Raw genomic sequence first — 21722 nt, 5'->3', positions numbered from 1 at the left:
CCCGCACGTTCCTACGTTCGCTCTCCTTCGTGCAGGTTATGTGTATTGTTCTAGTCACGGTGTTGTGCCTTTTCGTTCTTGTATCCACTATTTTGCAGCTTCTCACCCAGCAAGATATTAAACCTCTATTTGTATTACTGCCAAAGTAGTATTTCATTATTAGTTTGATGGTTATCCCCGGCAAAGGTCATTTGGACACCACCAGTAGTACCACTTGCGCGACGATGTTACATCCTTCATGGATGGACCGGCTCCAATATCCGTCAAAAATAATTATGTGATATTTGTACATTTTAGCAATATATCTAAGACATCTTGTAGAGGCAAATGTAGCATGACGTGGCCATGGTAGTCGGTGAAGCAGTGAGCAACCATCCAGGGCGTATTTCACTTCCACCTCTGACATTATTATAATCATGGGGAAATGCTAAACCCGTAGGATTATACAGCGCCTGTCAAGGGGGATGGAAGGTATTCAGGCTTAATTCAGGAAACTGGACCACAGATCCAATTCCCTAAATCAAGAGCCCGTCACCAGCGTCAAGGAACCTCCCTTGAGGGGCCCACCTCTGACAGCGAATTCATGTGTGCCAGTTAGTGCTCTTCAAATGGCTTCTTGCCTTCTCGAGAAGTTCCCATAACTCTATTAAAGCTGAAGTGTGGCCGCATAGCTCATACCTAAATATATCTACTCTATGTTGCACAAGTCTCATTAATCAATTTGTTCCATGCCAAAGCACAGGTTGACTGAGCTAATGGAATATGATAGCTGTTGGCCGTATGGTGGGCTATAGCAGAGCTACCATCATCATACCAGCCAGTATGGTTTAAGTGGAGGTGCTTGTAGTATACCTGATAATTATTATTACATTCATTCATGGCGAGTAGTAATCGAGTTCAATCCAAGTAGAGCTCTAATTCCTTAGTTGAAGAGCTCTTTACGTTATAAAGTCCCAGCTCTTGAAGGAGTCGGTATGCACAGAGTATCAATGTTGATACAGTCGATATTCAAAATAATTGGCTCCCCAGTACAACCTTTATCACAATCGTAGGAAACGCTCTTATAAATCCCAGTTAGTATTAACTGGAACCATGACTACAAATTTGTATTTTGTTGTATAAAAGTTGAAAGCTGGTATAAATAAATGGAATAGTGTACTGTATAAATAATGTGCTGAGGATATATAACCAGGAAACAACTCGTAACAACTATTTTAATTATTATTATTATTATTATAATCAAAAAGAAAACAACTATTTTAAGATGGATAAATTCAGATATAGAAAGCATATAGGAAACACTTATTTATTTAATGATTTATATATAATGCCTTTGTAGAATTCATACCTTTCTAAATCATTTGTCAAGGTACAAACCCCTTAAATACCTGTAACCACCAATGATTTATCTGAAAATATGTTTATGATCAGTAAAAGACTGGAGAATATTTGTAAGACCAGTAAAAGATGGTCACGTTGAAGATGGTATAAAATACGGGTAAGTTGATAAATAAGACATATGTGCAAAAACTGGATATCTTAATTGTTGAAACGTTTCTTTATATCACTACTACACTTGCTGCCTCTGCATATGACTGAAGAGGCCTACTGTGTAGGCGAAACGTTTCAATAATAAGGATACCCAACTGTTGCACGTGTGTGTTAATCATCAAGAGAAGGTCAGTTTTGGCAGTATGTGGTCGAGGAGTTAGAACACTGAAGGAGGGACACGTGTGATGGTACAACACGTAGCAGTAACACTGGTCTTGACCAGAAATTAGAATAATGAAGTGTGGGCATAAATGTCTCATCGTAGCAGGCGTCGTAGCAACACCTGTCTTGAGTAGAAGTTAAACTAATGAGGGACGAGTACAGATGTGTCGTTGGTAGCAGACGTCGTAGGAACACTTGTCTTGAGCAGAAGTTAAGATAATGAGGGACGAGTACAGATGTGTCGTTGGTAGCAGACGTCGTAGCAACACTTGTCTTGACCAGGACAGCGAGAATCATTGCTACAGCCGATGACGACGGGGTCGCGAGAGCACTGCCGACCCACCGCCGGACATATACCTAACTTTACTGTGAACAGACATCATGGATTAACATATATTGTGAAAACATATAAGCTATTTACATACAGTATGTATTTGCTGGAGCTCATCTACAGCTGAGCAGCTTCTTTAGACCGGTGCATTTGTGTTTTATTACTGTGTATGCGTGCTTATTTGCTTACTATCGAACCAAACCAAACAAAATTCATATCTCCACATCACATTATGTTATATTCCCACGGGTTTAGATATTGTGGAAAATTTTGAATTTTCCTAAATTCAGTATGTGTAAATTTGAATAATATTATTGTATATTAAAATGTGATGCTGATCTGACCCTTCGAAAAATTTCGAGTGAAGGGGGATGTGGAACAGCGGAAAGGGAGAGAGGCGAGGACGCCATAATGAAACTGAATGTGTGTACACTGGTTGTTACAATAGTCACGTAATCAGGCGTCATCGAGGTTCAGCTGGTGTATATCGGCCTAAATCCGTCATCTAGAAATTGCTGACACGTTCCAGCTGAAGAATTGGGATAAATAGTGTGGAAAACCCTTTACAATTTGGCAACAAAGACGGAAAAACAGAGGACTGGTTCTTCCCAGAAACACCCCTTATCTAAGTGATGCTTACCCATAATGTACAATAGTTTTACGTAGGCTATCGTAAATTCTAGCTGTTAGGGTATCGTTAGGGTGTGTTCCAGTACCGTTGTCTTCCTGTGACAAATGGTAAGTTAATGTGTATAAAATTTATTGTTCTAGCTTCTAATGATATGGTTAGGAGAAAATCTTCCCTAGTCTCTGTAAAAATATTCTCATTAACCATTTCTAACAGTCAGGTCCTAAAATCATACAGTCCACATTATTTTATAATTTACCATTGCTGGTATTAATGTTTAATATTGTAATTATTAATTTATGAAGTCTAGCTTTTTGTGAGTGTGGTGATGGAGTAGACATCGAGGGAGTGACAGTTCTGCGACCTACTGTGACTAAGTCACACTTACTTCGTCCATATTGCTCGCACGTAATTTCTTGCAAGTACTTACTTGCAAATAATTTCTCATATAATTCTTATAGTCCATTACCTTATCTATTTTTTAGTAGGCTAGTCTAAATAATTTTAAAGGACTGTCAACTTCTAGGGTCATTAACACAGAATTATTCTTTGTTTTTTAACTGTCAAGTTTAATGTAATAACAACAGAAAAAAGTTAAGGATTACAGTAACATTTAATTATATATTCAGTGATAGGTTAGTCTGTTAAATTTGCAGCCTAACAAATGCACTTTAGTCACTGCACTAACATCAAAAATAAGTCAATCCTTAAAATGAAAATGAAAGTAAGACGAGTGTATACGCTGAGATATACACATCTCGAGTGTACTGTGATATCGCTGAGAAACAGTGTATACGCTGAGATATACACATCTCGAGTGTACTGTGATATCGCTGAGAAACACCTTCCTTTGTGCTGTGACATAACAACTTCAACTAGTAGGTCAACCACTTTTTATACAGCTCACAGGTTCTCTCATTCCATGTAGCTTACAGTAGTGGTAAAACTATAAATTACGGTAAAAAATATTATTACTAAGGCACAAAAATGTAGCGACAGCTACATGGTAACTATTATTAAAGAAGGTACCAAGGGTAACTTACACGCAGGTCGTGTGAAGGGGTCAGATTCATCCTCGCAGCAATACAGGTCGTTGCCAGGCCTCCTGCAGTAGTAGCGACAACCTTGGTCGTCCCCAATCATACGACCACCACCACCACCACCAGGTCTGAGTACACCACCACCACCACCAGGTCTGAGTACACCACCCACACCAGGACTTCCTATTATACCAAGATTCCCACCAATGCCAGGAAATCTGTTTCCACCGAATCCTCTGTTAGGGGGCAGATAACGGGTATCTACTTTCTGTTGTGTTGAGAAGACGACCAGGAAGGCCACCACCACCACCAGGCTTCTTAACACACCGTGTGCCTGCAACAATAATTTACATTGAAAGTTCCACCACTAGATTAACACTTTTTATTTTTTTTTTTTAGTAATTTAAGCATACATACAGAGGTACAAAAACTACAGGTAAGAGCAGCATGCCAAAGCCACTTATATGCATAGCATTACGGGCTGGCTTAAAATTAACTTAAGATTAACTAAACAATGATGAAATCAGTGATAAGACATTATTGTAAACAGATAACTATAAAGCACAAATGAGTATTACAAAGACAGGTCATATGGTTGCTTGCATTGTTGTACATTCAGTAGAATGGAGTATTCTGTTAGGTAGTGTATTTAAAAAAATAATAAAGTTAGATTGGGTCCTAGGTTTAACATTTATGTGATATAATTGTGAGTAACATTTTGGATATACAATTTATCAGGTTCAGTTATTCAGTATTTATTTGGTTTTGAGTGAGTAAGTGATCTTTGAGAAGAGACTTGAATTTATAAACAGGTAGTGTTTCTTTTATATTTACAGGTAATGAATTCCAGATTTTAGGGCCTTTTATGTGCATTGAGTTTTTGCATAGTGTGAGATGGACACGAGGAACATCAAAGAGTGATCTGTGCCTTGTGTTATGGTCATGTGTTCTGTTGAGGTTGGCAAGGAGATGTTTGAGGGGAGGGTTAATATCAGAGTTAAGTGTTCTATGTATGTAATAAGTGCAATAATAAGTATGGATGTTTTGTATGGTGAGTAGGTTGAGTGTATTGAATATTGGTGGAGTGTGTTGTCTATAGTGAGAATTTATCATTCTAACTACAAAACTTGTGCTATAGAATATTGCCTGAATATTTATGTTGGTTTTTAAAGGGATATTTCAGGGAGGTTCTTCGGGAAATACAAAAAAAAAAAAAAAAGTTTAATTTGATATGGGAGACGTTCACGAGTGACTGGGCGCAATAACAGCAAAAATAAGTTTAAATAATGTGAGCTAAAAAACTTGCCATCAACCAAAAAAAACAGTTCTTAAACACAAAAAAACTAGATCCATATGGGTCATACGACACTAAATATGTAATTCACGCTGCGTGGTTCATTATATAATTCACGCTGCGTGGTTCATTATATAATTCACGCTGCGTGGTTCATTATATAATTCACGCTGCGTGGTTCATTATATAATTCACGCTGCGTGGTTCATTATATAATTCACGCTGCGTGGTTCATTATATAATTCACGCTGCGTGGCTCATTATATAATTCACGATGCGTGGTTCATTATATAATTCACGCTGCGTGGTTCAATATATAATTCACGCTGCGTGGTTCATTATATAATTCACGCTGCGTGGTTCATTATATAATTCACGCTGCGTGGTTCATTATATAATTCACGCTGCGTGGTTCATTACATAATTCACGCTGCGTGGTTCATTACATAATTCACGCTGCGTGGTTCATTATATAATTCACGCTGCGTGGTTCATTATATAATTCACGCTGCGTGGTTCATTAAATAATTCACGCTGCGTGGTTCATTATATAATTCACGCTGCGTGGTTCATTATATAATTCACGCTGCGTGGTTCATTATATAATTCACGCTGCGTGGTTCATTATATAATTCACGCTGCGTGGTTCATTATATAATTCACGCTGCGTGGTTCATTAAATAATTCACGCTGCGTGGTTCATTATATAATTCACGCTGCGTGGTTCATTATATAATTCACGCTGCGTGGTTCATTATATAATTCACGCTGCGTGGTTCATTATATAATTCACGCTGCGTGGTTCATTAAATAATTCACGCTGCGTGGTTCGTTATATAATTCACGCTGCGTGGTTCGTTATATAATTCACGCTGCGTGGTTCATTATATAATTCACGCTGCGTGGTTCATTATATAATTCACGCTGCGCGGTTCATTATATAATTCACGCTGCGTGGTTCATTATATAATTCACGCTGCGTGGTTCATTATATAATTCACGCTGCGTGGTTCATTATATAATTCACGCTGCGTGGTTCATTATATAATTCACGCTGCGTGGTTCATTATATAATTCACGCTGCGTGGTTCATTATATAATTCACGCTGCGTGGTTCATTATATAATTCACGCTGCGTGGTTCATTATATAATTCAAACTACTGCGTCTATCACTGAAGTGTTTCTATATTCAAGATTTATTTTTTTTTTTTACAAAATACTGTTCGACTCTTTAAGAGTTTAGCGCTTCTCCATGAACCTTGCAACACTACTACTACTACTGTTACTACTACTGTTACTACTACTACTGTTATTACTACTACTACTGTTACTACTACTACTGTTACTACTACTACTACTACTGTTACTACTACTACTGTTATTACTACTACTACTGTTACTACTACTACTACTACTGTTACTACTACTACTGTTACTACTACTATTGTTACTACTACTACTACTGTTACTACTACTACTACTATTATTACTACTGCTATTACTATTAGTACTACTACTGTTACTACTACTACTGTTACTACTACTGTTATTACTACTACTACTGTTACTACTACTACTGTTATTACTACTACTGTTATTACTACTACTACTGTTACTACTACTACTACTGTTACTACTACTACTGTTACTACTACTACTGTTACTACTACTACTACTGTTACTACTACTACTACTGTTACTACTACTACTGTTACTACTACTGTTACTACTACTGTTATTACTACTACTACTGTTACTACTACTACTACTGTTACTACTACTGTTACTACTACTACTGTTACTACTACTACTGTTATTACTACTACTACTGTTACTACTACTACTACTGTTATTACTACTACTACTGTTATTACTACTACTACTACTGTTACTACTACTACTACTGTTACTACTACTACTACTGTTACTACTACTACTACTGTTACTACTACTACTGTTACTACTACTACTACTGTTACTACTACTACTGTTACTACTACTACTACTACTGTTACTACTACTACTACTGTTACTACTACTACTGTTACTACTACTACTACTGTTACTACTACTACTGTTACTACTACTACTACTGTTACTACTACTACTGTTACTACTACTACTGTTACTACTACTACTGTTACTACTACTACTGTTACTACTACTACTACTGTTACTACTACTACTGTTACTACTACTACTGTTACTACTACTACTACTACTGTTACTACTACTGTTACTACTACTGTTACTACTACTACTGTTACTACTACTACTGTTACTACTACTACTACTACTACTACTAATAATAATAATAATAATAATAATAAAAGATAAAAAAGAATAATAATGACAATAATAATATAATAATGCATTTAATTTTGTAAATTCTATGCTCGATGCTGCGGTACTGCCAGCGTGTCAGCGTGCCTCGTTGTGCTCCGGGTTTTTCGTGTTTTCACGGTCGCTCTTACGTGCTAGAACTTTAATTTGTGTCATCAATCCTATACGATACATCCCTCTAGCGCCTGGAACAAATCTTGGGCGGAAAACATTATATACTGAGTCAAAAAAGGAGAATTAGTGTGCACTAGCAGAGTTTACTGCCAGAGGGGAATCATAGGCCTGTCCCGTGTGGAAAAAAAAAAAAAAATAATAATTGAACTTTTCATGTCAGAGGAAAGAAAGTCTCCCTGATAACATTGAGTATACATAGTGTATAGTGTATACTACAGTGGCTCCCTAGTATATTGATGATAAAGGCTAAAGTGTCATTTGAAAACAGGTGAATTTGTAAATGAAGTGATAAGCCTATAGAGGCAGGTGCCAGAAGTCGCCAGAACTTACCACAGGTCAGCTGTTTTTTAATAATCTTCCTGGCTTGCCAGTGTACTCGCATATAACTAGTGATACCAGTGATTAGCAGAATACAGTGTTGTAGTAGCAACTAACCAGTATTATAATGGTACTTAGTGGAGTGGAGTGACTTTCATTAGTTTCTTTTTCTTGAAATACGAGACGTTACTGTGAATTTCATATAACCTGTAGTTACCAGCAGTCGCAATATACACAACGAGAAGCAATTATTACTACAGAAAAAGCGTCCTTCCTCCAAAATTTGCACCAGTCAACTATAGTGATAATATAGCATTTATTGTGGTGGAGACGGAAAAAAGAAAAAAAAAAAAAAAAAAAAAAAAAAATAGAAAAGCCAGATACAGCGATTGATAAACAAGGAGGTGACCGTTCGTCATTGTAGGAGCTGCCAGATATCACCGGCTCTTCAACACGCAAGTTATACTTTTGTATCAGTCAAATCACATATTACTCGGGTAGATAATTTCCAGTAGATCCTTCATGTGTTAGCTCAAATCACCGACCAGTATGTTTTAAATAAGTGACCCACTGATCAGAGCAGATCGTCTGGCCCGAACCCTTGCCTGGTCCGAACCCTTGACTGGTCCGAACCCGGGACTGGTTTCAAACAGTTTCGTTGGACAATAAAGCAGACTGTAAACGGATGGGGTTGTAGGCGCCCTATAAACACAAACATTAAAAATCAGGAACGTGACGGTAAGCTGTCCAATATACAAAAAGAGTTAGAAACAGAAATACAAATAGCTAGAGCTTCATTTAAGGTTATTAATAGAATTTTCAAGAGGTTGCTAGTAGAATTGCAGTAAATCAACCATTCAAATCATTATGAAGCCCTGTGTAGTCTGTGGTCAGTCAAACAAACGGGCTTCCACATGGATAAATTGTCATTTTTGTGGAAATTGGTGTCACGCCCCTTGTGCAGATATCCCAGAACTAGCTACAAGCAGTATTAAAACAGAGAAGTGTTTTTGGGTATGCTCAAATGAGGAAAATCTGTGGACTAAAATCACAAGGGTATTAAAAGAGGACAACATCAAAGCTGCTTTCATAGAAAACCTGGAAGCTTTCTACAACAGATGGGAACATAAAATGTCTGGGCTGAATGGTACTGCCCTTGATACTGGCCATGTAGTCATAAACTGTAAGGCTGGAGGTGATGTCCTGGTAGTCAGTAAATGTGGGGCTGATAGTGCTGTCCTGGGAGACAGTAATGGTGAAGCTGGAGGTGCTGTCCTGGGAGACAGTAATGGTGAAGCTGGAGGTGCTGTCCTGGGAGACAGTAATGGTGAAGCTGGAGGTGCTGTCCTGGGAGACAGAAATGGTGAAGCTGGAGATACTGTCCTGGGAGACAGAAATGGTGAAGCTGGAGGTGCTGTCCTGGGAGACAGAAATGGTGAAGCTGGAGATACTGTCCTGGGAGACAGTAATGGTGAAGCTGGAGGTGCTGTCCTGGGAGACAGAAATGGTGAAGCTGGAGATACTGTCCTGGGAGACAGAAATGGTGAAGCTGGAGATATTGTCCAGGTAGTCGGGAATTATACGCAGGAAGGAATACATATAAATGATCTCATAGGGGACAGGAGCCATAGTAGGGAAACAAGTGTAGTCAAAGATAAGATAAAACCAATATTGCAAACTAGAAATACCGCAGGAAATAGCAAACAAGAGGACTCCAATAGCAATAGTGAGGATAAATTACCAAAAACAACTGGTGGGAGCTCCATTGTTGGTGCTAGGGAGGATAGAAGTAAGACAGGGAAACATGCACCAACAGGGAATACAGTCACAGAAACCCAAGGCAAGCGGAAACCAAGCCTGTGCACATACTATGCACTTGGTATCTGCTGGCATGGGAAATCTGGAAAAACAGATGGGACATGCAACTATGACCACCCTAGAAAATGCCATGCCCATATGAAAACAGGAAAATGCAAACTCCCTTCCTGTAAGCTTTTTCACCCTGAAATGTGTACCTCTTCAGTACAGGAAAGACTGTGCTATAACTTAAATTGCCAGGCATACCATCTAAAGGGGACAAAAAGATACAAAACATCCAGGCCATGGGAAAACCTGGGTAGCCACAGCCACTCAAGAGGGAGAGGTTTTTTAGTGCCAGGAAGGAAAAAAAACTGGCAGGAAATGGCAGAAATCGTACACCAAATCCAGTCATTCCTGGAGTGGAACCACAGTCGATGGCCTCCACTCCAAACCAACAGATACAGATACTAATGCCGGAAAAAAAATCCCCCCCCAGTACCAACAATACCACCAGTCCGATAACATTCTTCTTTGCAAATATACAGGGTCTAAAGCCAGCTACAAACAACAAAATACCTTTCATCCGTGGACTGCTTGCAGAGGCAAAGGCAATGTTCGCGGCTTTCACTGAGACCCACATAAAGGATCACTTGGACAACGAAGTATGGATCCCAGGTTACAACCTATACAGATGTGACAGAGTGAACAGGCAAAAGGGGGGGGTTGGCCTGTACATTGCAGAGTCACTTGTTTGCACAGAACTGCTTAATGCCTCAAATGACGTAGTGGAAGTTTTAGCAGTAAAGGTCGAGAACCAAAACCTAGTCATTGTGGTAGTCTACAAGCCTCCGGATGCAACATCCCAGCAATTCCAGGAACAGCTGTTAAAAATTGACCACTGTCTGGAAAATCTTCCAGCTCCTGCACCCAACATCTTGCTCCTGGGGGATTTCAACTTAAGGCACCTAAAATGGAGGAATATAGCAAATAATATTGTTGCAGTAATAACACCAGGAGGCAGCTCTGATGAAAACTCACACTCACACGAGCTTTTAAATCTCTGCACAAAATTCAATTTAAACCAGCAAATAATAGAGCCTACAAGACTGGAGAATACACTAGACCTCATCTTCACTAACAATGATGATCTGATAAGAAATGTCACCATATCAAAAACAATATACTCAGATCACAACATAATTGAGGTTCAGACATGTATGCATGGAGCCCCAGACCGACAAAATGAGACTAGTCACGAGGGAGCATTCACCAAATTCAACTTCAATAACAAAAACATAAAGTGGGACCAAGTAAACCAAGTCCTAACCGATATAAGCTGGGAAGATATACTAAGCAACACAGACCCAAACTTATGCCTAGAACAGATTAACTCGGTGGCACTCGATGTATGCACAAGGCTTATTCCTCTAAGAAAAAGGAGGAGTAGATGTAAAATAGAAAGAGACAGGCGCTCCCTTTACAGGCGACGGAAAAGAATAACAGAGCGGCTAAAAGAGGTCAATATATCTGAAATGCGCAGGGAGACACTGGTCAGAGAAATAGCAAGCATCGAACTTAAGCTAAAAGAATCCTTTAGGAGTCAGGAATCGCGGGAAGAACTAAAAGCCATAAATGAAATCGAAAGAAACCCAAAGTATTTCTTCTCCTATGCCAAATCAAAATCGAGAACAACGTCCAGTATTGGGCCCCTACTTAAACAAGATGGGTCCTACACAGATGACAGCAAGGAAATGAGTGAGCTACTCAAGTCCCAATATGACTCAGTTTTTAGCAAGCCGCTAACCAGACTGAGAGTCGAAGACCAAAATGAATTTTTTATGAGAGAGCCACAAAATTTGACTAACACAAGCCTATCCGATGTTATCCTGACGCCAAATGACTTCGAACAGGCGATAAATGACATGCCCATGCACTCTGCCCCAGGGCCAGACTCATGGAACTCTGTGTTCATCAAGAACTGCAAGAAGCCCCTATCACGAGCCTTTTCCATCCTATGGAGAGGGAGCATGGACACGGGGGTCGTCCCTCAGTTACTAAAAACAACAGACATAGCCCCACTCCACAAAGGGGGCAGTAAAGCAACAGCAAAGAACTACAGACCAATAGCACTAACATCCCATATCATAAAAATCTTTGAAAGGGTCCTAAGAAGCAAGATCACCACCCATCTAGAAACCCATCAGTTACACAACCCAGGGCAACATGGGTTTAGAACAGGTCGCTCCTGTCTGTCTCAACTACTGGATCACTACGACAAGGTCCTAAATGCACTAGAAGACAAAAAGAATGCAGATGTAATATATACAGACTTTGCAAAAGCCTTCGACAAGTGTGACCATGGCGTAATAGCGCACAAAATGCGCGCTAAAGGAATAACAGGAAAAGTCGGTCGATGGATCTATAATTTCCTCACTAACAGAACACAGAGAGTAGTCGTCAACAGAGTAAAGTCCGAGGCAGCTACGGTGAAAAGCTCTGTCCCACAAGGCACAGTACTAGCTCCCATCTTGTTCCTCATCCTCATATCCGACATAGACAAGGATGTCAGCCACAGCACCGTGTCTTCCTTTGCAGATGACACCCGAATCTGCATGACAGTGTCTTCCATTGCAGACACTGAAAGGCTCCAGGCGGACATCAACCAAATCTTTCAGTGGGCTGCAGAAAACAATATGAAGTTCAACGATGAGAAATTTCAATTACTCAGATATGGTAAACATGAGGAAATTAAATCTTCATCAGAGTACAAAACAAATTCTGGCCACAAAATAGAGCGAAACACCAACGTCAAAGACCTAGGAGTGATTATGTCGGAGGATCTCACCTTCAAGGACCATAACATTGTATCAATCGCATCTGCTAGAAAAATGACAGGATGGATAATGAGAACCTTCAAAACTAGGGAGGCCAAGCCCATGATGACACTCTTCAGGTCACTTGTTCTATCTAGGCTGGAATATTGCTGCACTCTAACAGCACCTTTCAAGGCAGGTGAAATTGCCGACCTAGAAAATGTACAGAGAACTTTCACGGCGCGCATAACGGAGATAAAACACCTCAATTACTGGGAGCGCTTGAGGTTTCTAAACCTGTATTCCCTGGAACGCAGGAGGGAGAGATACATGATTATATACACCTGGAAAATCCTAGAGGGACTAGTACCAAACTTGCACACGAAAATCACTCACTACGAAAGCAAAAGACTTGGCAGACGATGCACCATCCCCCCAATGAAAAGCAGGGGTGTCACTAGCACGTTAAGAGACCATACAATAAGTGTCAGGGGCCCGAGACTGTTCAACTGCCTCCCAGCACACATAAGGGGGATTACCAACAGACCCCTGGCAGTCTTCAAGCTGGCACTGGACAAGCAACTAAAGTCAGTTCCTGATCAGCCGGGCTGTGGCTCGTACGTTGGTTTGCGTGCAGCCAGCAGCAACAGCCTGGTTGATCAGGCGCTGATCCACCAGGAGGCCTGGTCACAGACCGGGCCGCGGGGGCGTTGACCCCCGAAACTCTCTCCAGGTAAACTCCAGGTGCTCAGGTGTTCAAGTGTACACTGAGAGGCACATGTACACTGGTAGGTGAACATCTCAGGTGTTCAAGTGTACACTGAGAGGCACATGTACACTGGTAGGTGAACATCTCAGGTGTTCAAGTGTACACTGAGAGGCACATGTACACTGGTAGGTGAACATCTCAGGTGTTCAAGTGTACACTGAGAGGTACATGTACACTGGTAGGTGAACATCTCAGGTGTTCAAGTGTACACTGAGAGGCACATGTACACTGGTAGGTGAACATCTCAGGTGTTCAAGTGTACACTGAGAGGTACATGTACACTGGTAGGTGAACATCTCAGGTGTTCAAGTGTACACTGAGAGGTACATGTACACTGGTAGGTGAACATCTCTGGTGTTCAGGTGTACACTGAGAGGTACATGTACACTGGTAGGTGAACATCTCAGGTGTTCAAGTGTACACTGAGAGGTACATGTACACTGGTAGGTGAACATCTCAGGTGTTCAAGTGTACACTGAGAGGTACATGTACACTGGTAGGTGAACATCTCAGGTGTTCAAGTGTACACCGAGAGGCACATGTACACTGGTAGGTGAACATCTCAGGTGTTCAGGTGTAAACTGAGAGGCACATGTACACTGGTAGGTGAACATCTCAGGTGTTCAAGTGTACACTGAGAGGTACATGTACACTGGTAGGTGAACATCTCAGGTGTTCAGGTGTACACTGAGAGGTACATGTACACTGGTAGGTGAACATCTCAGGTGTTCAGGTGTACACTGAGAGGTACATGTACACTGGTAGGTGAACATCTCAGGTGTTCAAGTGTACACTGAGAGGTACATGTACACTGGTAGGTGAACATCTCAGGTGTTCAAGTGTACACTGAGAGGCACATGTACACTGGTAGGTGAACATCTCAGGTGTTCAGGTGTAAACTGAGAGGTACATGTACACTGGTAGGTGAACATCTCAGGTGTTCAGGTGTAAACTGAGAGGTACATGTACACTGGTAGGTGAACATCTCAGGTGTTCAGGTGTAAACTGAGAGGTACATGTACACTGGTAGGTGAACATCTCAGGTGTTCAAGTGTACACTGAGAGGCACATGTACACTGGTAGGTGAACATCTCAGGTGTTCAAGTGTACACTGAGAGGTACATGTACACTGGTAGGTGAACATCTCAGGTGTTCAAGTGTACACTGAGAGGTACATGTACACTGGTAGATGAACATCTCAGGTGTTCAAGTGTACACTGAGAGGCACATGTACACTGGTAGATGAACATCTCAGGTGTTCAAGTGTAAACTGAGAGGTACATGTACACTGGTAGGTGAACATCTCAGGTGTTTAAGTGTACACTGAGAGGCACATGTACACTGGTAGGTGAACATCTCAGGTGTTCAGGTGTACACCGAGAGGCACATGTACACTGGTAGGTGAACATCTCAGGTGTTCAAGTGTACACTGAGAGGCACATGTACACTCGTAGGTGAACATCTCAGGTGTTCAAGTGCACACTGAGAGGTACATGTACACTGGTAGGTGAACATCTCAGGTGTTCAGGTGTACACTGAGAGGCACATGTACACTGGTAGATGAACATCTCAGGTGTTCAAGTGCACACTGAGAGGTACATGTACACTGGTAGGTGAACATCTCAGGTGTTCAAGTGTACACTGAGAGGCACATGTACACTGGTAGATGAACATCTCAGGTGTTCAAGTGCACACTGAGAGGCACATGTACACTGGTAGATGAACATCTCAGGTGTTCAAGTGTACACTGAGAGGTACATGTACACTGGTAGATGAACATCTCAGGTGTTCAAGTGTACACTGAGAGGCACATGTACACTGGTAGATGAACATCTCAGGTGTTCAAGTGTAAACTGAGAGGTACATGTACACTGGTAGGTGAACATCTCAGGTGTTTAAGTGTACACTGAGAGGTACATGTACACTGGTAGGTGAACATCTCAGGTGTTCAGGTGTACACCGAGAGGCACATGTACACTGGTAGGTGAACATCTCAGGTGTTTAAGTGTAAACTGAGAGGTACATGTACACTGGTAGGTGAACATCTCAGGTGTTCAAGTGTACACTGAGAAGTACATGTACACAAACTTTTCTTTAGCCTTCGACTTGTACTTGAATCTTCACACGCTTTAATAACACGGAAAATGTGGTAAGTCACTTTTGTTTATCTTGAAAAGAAGATATTTCAGGGAATATGTAACGGGGAAGATACCAGTCTTACCATGTTGGTTGTTGATGTAAGAATGAGGAGGTGGAGGCAGACAGGCTCTTATAATGTGCGAGGTGAGGTGGGGCAGTTGTGGGAAGTCCCCGCTGCTAGGCTTGTCCCTCCTGGCTCCCTCAGGTAATCCACTAGTCTGGCTTATTGCTTATCCTCCTCTACGTCTAATTTGTCTCTCATGGGTCTTCCCAGGTAACCCACCAGCTTGGCTTAATGGGTCCCCCAGGTAACCCACTAGCTTGGCTTAGTGGGTCTCCCAGGTAACCCACCAGCTTGATGTTATCCTCCCCTGCCTTCTCACATCTTATATAACGAGCCAGCTTACAATTAACTCATATGTGGGTAATTAAGCTGGGAGACTCCGCGATGATTGAAGACTGAGCGAAACTTCGCTTGGTTTTATCTCCAAATTATAAGTTAGTTATCACATAATGTTATCCGTTTGTGTTGTATAGTGGAACCATCTTAAACGACTGGATAATACACTACCTGCACAAGTATTATTATATCAGGGTGTTTATTGTGACGGCATCCGGCCTTCTCAAGGATGTAAATAAGGCTCAGTTTAAGAATATATATGTCAGGGGAAAGACCACAGTTGAAGAACAGCAGCCACCTCACTCAGAAACAAGCTTGTCCTTCGTTGACTCACGAAACTTAGGCTATGTTTAGATTAAAATAATATCGCTCATACAGGGAATTCTGCCCGCTTTCTAGGCAGTTTTTTTTTCCATATGTGACTTTATCGATATTATTTTGTGGATGTTAGGAATAGTTTGACGGTGCAATGAATAGTTTAATATGTCGGGCGGTATCTTCTCAGGAAAGACTGGTTGTTTCAGGGCAACTTAGCCTCATGTAATTACATTAATTTTACGTCATTTCCACCTCTCAGGGAAGGGGCTATAACACCGGTGAGGGGGACTTTTGATCCAAAGCATTGGACTTACCCTCGCCTTCCTTGCCTTTAGTTTCCCAGGTGCTATACGACCCCTACGGGTTTAGATTCTCTTTGTCAAGCTTCTAATAAACTTAGAAGAACTGTTTATTTAAAGTTAGATTAGGTCATATTAAAAGATATTACATGAACCTATAAAAGTATATTTAACCCACAAATAAGTAAACTGAAAAAAGCACTGTGAGTCGCACATATATATGCTGGCTGTGTGGCTAAGTACAGAATAATTTGCTGCAGTGTGTGCTGGTTCGAATCCTGCTGTGGACATTCTTCAGGAAGTAAGAATACACAGAGGAAGGAGGCGTCATGGACCGCAGGTGTGACCTGAAGTAGGAAGATTTTTGAAAGTCTTGGTCTGGGACTTCCCCCGCTGCTGTTCACGAGGGGGACCTCTAGAAACGAGGAGAACATTGTTCACTATCTTTGTCTCTCTCTCTCTCAATATTTCTCTCTCTCTCTCTCTCTCTCTCTCTCTCTCTCTCTCTCTCTCTCTCTCTCTCTCTCTCTCTCTCTCTCTCTCTCTCTCTCTCTCTCTCTCTCTCTTTCTCTCCATTTCCTCTGGGTTAAATCTAATTACTCTACCTCGGTGGGGGACTGCCGGTGTGGTAATAAATAAATAAATAAATAAATAATAGTAATAATAAAAATTCTGCTTCTACAGGTCATGCTGTGGGCACTCTCTTTATCTTTCAAAGCTTTTAGTGGTAACTGTTACGTCTTGCTCTGCTGACCTGGTATCTCCCAGGTTATTACTACCTCTCCCGTCCACCTCCGTTTCCTCCCCATCTTTTTCCCGTCCTCCATAACTCCCCCTAACCTCCCCAACCTTCCTCCCTCTCCCTCCCCACCACATTCAAGGTCAGCTCCACCATACTCAGAAAAGCATAACATCATACACTCATAATTTTTTCCTATACACTCACACTCAAGGATATCACAAGCACCAGCTTAAATAAGATGGATAAGTTAGTTGATTAATAGGGTTTAAAGCCTATCAGCTTAACGAGGGTCATTAAGACCAAGTAACCTTTTCACCACCCGACAAGTCTACTTTAATCCTGAAACAGGGATTAAAGTAAACTCTGAGCATATACACACTAAGACAAATACACCCAAGATATTTAACTAGCCTCCCGGGAAGCATGGTAAATTTCTCGATGCCTTAGTACACTACGCCACCATGTTACAAGAGTTAGGCGCCCTCAAGTGCACTGGGTATAATACTCTTAACGCGAGCACATATGTGGCCGTGGAAAGGTACACGAACTAATTTCATTCTCCCGTTTGGATACCTGTCTCACGAGCGGTACACACACACACACACACACACACACACACATACATACACACACACACACACACACACACACACACACACACACACACACACACACACAATGTTAGATAAGAGAGTTGTGTTTGAGGTAAGTTTTGAGTGTACTGTGGTTTTCTGGGTTTCCCCGTCGTGTTGGAACTTAATCACCGGATGTTCACTTCATCATCCTGAGATAATGATGTCGTTTTGTGGGTGTTTGGATGGGGTTTAAAGCCTAACGACTACGCGAAGGTTATTAAAAGACTTCTTGTTATTTGTACTCTGAGAGATACAAAACTCTTGGTGCATATACGCTAAGCTTAAGCTACAAGAAACTCATTGTAAATATGCAGATTTAGTAAGTTTATTCAGGTATACTCAAATACAGTTACATAGATTATCATACATAGCATATTTAGGTTCATAAAATGTACATTACGTAGATTTAACCTAGGATAACCCAGTAAAGTTACACGTGATTTATTTTTTTTTTTACACAGGGTTTGACAAGGTTAAGGATCCCTAACTTTATTGACAAGCTATTTACAGGTTAAGGATTCCTAACTTTATTGGCAAGCTAAGAGCTGTTACCTACATCAGCTCATTTGAAAGCATTTTTATTGTTATGAGACATACAAGTAGGGAACAGGATGAAGTTGGAGCCATCTGTGGGCCAGCATTTTCATTTGATCAACTGACTTTATCTCGTTGACATCATTATGCTGTACAAATGTGTTCCATACTCGAGTCATCCTGAGTATGTATGATCTCAGATGGAGTGATGTTCTGGAGAAGGGTACAGCCAGAGTGAAGTTGCTGCTTTCTGCCCGTCTTGTGGCATAAAAGCTTGTTTCACGCTGTCCTCGAAGTGGATCCAAGTGTGGTATTTTGACAATATTGGCCTTGTACATAACAGTAAGGCCACCCACATCCCTCCTATGTTGAAGGTTCTGCTGAAATGACAGATCTATCCAGGATGGGTCCAGGCGAGAGATGAGACGTCTTGCTCTGTTCTCTACTCTGTCAAGCAGTCGCAGATGAGAGGGGGGGGGCAGGCAAACCAAGAAAGTGGAGCATACTCAAGGTGTGAGCGTACTTGTGCCTCGTACAGGATCTTGCAACCCCTACTGTCAAGCAGATGCGAGATACGGCGAAGTGCTGTAAGCTTCCTGGCTGCCTTGTTTGCAAGATTTACAACATGGTTCTTCATGGTTAGTTTGGAGTCAAATTTCACCCCAAGAATATCAACTTCTTCTCCAGGTGCCAACACCCTCCCATTCATCCTTACTACTGCCCCAGCATTACCATCATGGTGCCTAGAGACGATCATCATTTGCGTTTTCTCAGGTGCAAATGTTACTTGCCATCTATTTCCCCAAGCTGATACAGCTCTCAGCTGGTGATTGATGTAGCTTAGAGCAGCTGGCATTTCTTCTCTTGGATAAGTGAATGTCAGTGTACAGTCGTCTGCATATGCATGTGATTCTGGGATGAGATGAAGAAGGTCGTTGAAGTAGACATTCCATAACAATGGACCCAGCACGCTTCCTTGTGGAACACTTGCCCCAATAGGATGTCTTGCTGATTCCGTTCCATTGAGAACTACACTTAGAGATCTACCATGAAGGTAATCACTGAGGAGACATAGCGTAGAGCCTGCAATTCCCAGTGCTTGAAGTTTTGCTAAGAGGCCCTGGTGCCACACCCGGTCGAAAGCGCCAGCAATGTCCAGTGCTACCACACAGCTGACTTTGGATTCATCCAGTGACTGGTGCCACTTAGTGGAGAGGTTTAACAACAGATCAGCAGCAGAGTAACCTTTCCTGAAGCCATATTGACGATCACAAAGTAGTGAGTGGTAGTCAAAAAACTCTGTCATTTGTCTTGAGATTATTGTCTCAAGGATCTTACCAGTGATTGACAAGAGTGACACTGGTCTGTAGTTGCTGATTTCTACTCTGCTCTTCTTTTTGTGAACAGGGACTACATTTGCCTCTTTCCATAGAGAGGGCCATTTACACTGTTCTAGGCAGTGCTGAAAGATGCGAGTTAGAGGTACTGCTAGCTGGTCTGCACATCTTCTCAACAATCTTGGGCTCAACTTGTCTGGGCCCACAGCCTTTTCTTGGTCCAGCGATTTAAGAAGGAAATGCACCTCCTCCTGCCTTATTGTCACCACTGACAGTTTTGACACAGTTCTTGCAGCTAGCAGATGACACCCGAATCTGCATGACAGTGTCTTCCATTGCAGACACTGCAAAGCTCCAGGCAGACATCAACCAAATCTTTCAGTGGGCTGCAGAAAACAATATGAAGTTCAACGATGAGAAATTTCAATTACTCAGATATGGTAAACATGAGGAAATTAAATCTTCATCAGAGTACAAAACAAATTCTGGCCACAAAATAGAGCGAAACACCAACGTCAAAGACCTGGGAGTGATCATGTCGGAGGATCTCACCTTCAAGGACCATAACATTGTATCAATCGCATCTGCTAGAAAAATGACAGGATGGATGAGAACCTTCAAAACTAGGGAGGCCAAGCCCATGATGACACTCTTCAGGTCACTTGTTCTATCTAGGCTGGAATATTGCTGCACACTAACAGCACCTTTCAAGGCAGGTGAAATTGCCGACCTAGAAAATGTACAGAGAACTTTCACGGCGCGCATAACGGAGATAAAACACCTCAATTATTGGGAGCGCTTGAGGTTCCTAAACCTGTATTCCCTGGAACGCAGGAGGGAGAGATACATGATTATATACACCTGGAAAATCCTAGAGGGACTAGTACCGAACTTGCACACGAAAATCACCCACTACGAAAGCAAAAGACTTGGCAGACGATGCACCATCCCCCCAATGAAAAGCAGGGGTGTCACTAGCACGTTAAGAGACCATACAATAAGTGTCAGGGGCCCGAGACTGTTCAACTGCCTCCCAGCACACATAAGGGGGATTACCAACAGACCCCTGGCAGTCTTCAAGCTGGCACTGGACAAGCACCTAAAGTCAGTTCCGGATCAGCCGGGCTGTGGCTCGTATGTTGGTTTGCGTGCAGCCAGCAGCAACAGCCTGGTTGATCAGGCTCTGATCCACCAGGAGGCCTGGTCTCAGACCGGGCCGCGGGGGCGTTGACCCCCGGAACTCTCTCCAGGTAAACTCCAGGTAGCCAAGGAGGGTCCCTTGCTGGATCAGGAACTTGCATTTTGGTAGCAAAGTGTTCAGCAAAGAGGTCCGCCTTCTCTTGACTACTAGTAGAGGTGGTCCCATCCTGTCGATTTAGAGGTGGAATAAGTTCATCAGGCAGATAACCTTGTCTGTCCTTGACCAGGGACCACCAGGTTTTGGAGCCTACCCTACCTGATGCAAGCTTTATTTTAGTGTCCACCTCCCATTTAGCAATGGCCCAATTTTGAACATCACCCATATGCCTACAGGCTTGCCTGTGCAAGTTCCTTTTATAGGTGGTAGGATGTCTCTTATACCTTCGCCATGCTTTGTACTTAGCAGTAGCAGCCTCTCTACAACGAAAGCCAAACCAAGGCTGATCTGTAGGCTTCGTCACATATTGCCGGTGAGGAATGTGTTCTTGTTGTAGATTAAGGATGTGTCCAGCGAAGGCTTTCACTTGGTTGTCAACATCCCCTTGGAGAAGAGCATTCCAATCGGTGGTGGCGAGGTCAGAGCAAAGGGCTGGCCAATTACCTCTTTCCCATAGCCAGGTTGTGCGTGTGGACTCCTCACCTCGTTCTGTTGGGATCTTAAGTGTCGTAAAAACAGCCTTGTGGTCAGACGATCCAATGTAGCCGAGAGGTTGACAAGTGACTATGCCTTCTGCCAGATCACTCACTACTGGGTCAAGGGAGGAGCCAGAGATATGAGTAGGGAAATCAACAAAGTTTCTCATGTCAAACACTGAAAGAAGGTCATCAAAGTCCCTCTCTCTCCCTCTCATATATATATATATATATATATATATATATATATATATATATATA

At 41.8% G+C, this 21722-nt stretch overlaps 1 protein-coding gene across 1 annotated transcript; it reads right to left on the bottom strand.

Moving 5' to 3' along the window:
- Positions 1 to 1203: 1203 nt before the first annotated feature.
- On the bottom strand, positions 1204 to 15586 carry LOC128704244 (uncharacterized). The gene is made up of 3 exons (XM_053799290.2): positions 15446 to 15586; positions 3716 to 4046; positions 1204 to 2079 (listed from the first exon to the last, which is right to left on the bottom strand). The coding sequence occupies exons 1-3, from the start codon at positions 15446 to 15448 to the stop codon at positions 1925 to 1927; spliced, it is 489 nt and encodes a 162-aa protein (XP_053655265.1). The 5' UTR covers positions 15449 to 15586; the 3' UTR covers positions 1204 to 1924.
- Between the last annotated feature and the right edge of the window lie 6136 nt (positions 15587 to 21722).

Source organism: Cherax quadricarinatus, chromosome 84 (assembly GCF_038502225.1).
Source record: "Cherax quadricarinatus isolate ZL_2023a chromosome 84, ASM3850222v1, whole genome shotgun sequence".
NCBI classification, from domain to species: Eukaryota; Metazoa; Arthropoda; class Malacostraca; order Decapoda; family Parastacidae; genus Cherax; species Cherax quadricarinatus.
Note: the sequence above shows the minus strand (reverse complement) of the source record. Positions and strands in the feature narration are given on the sequence as shown.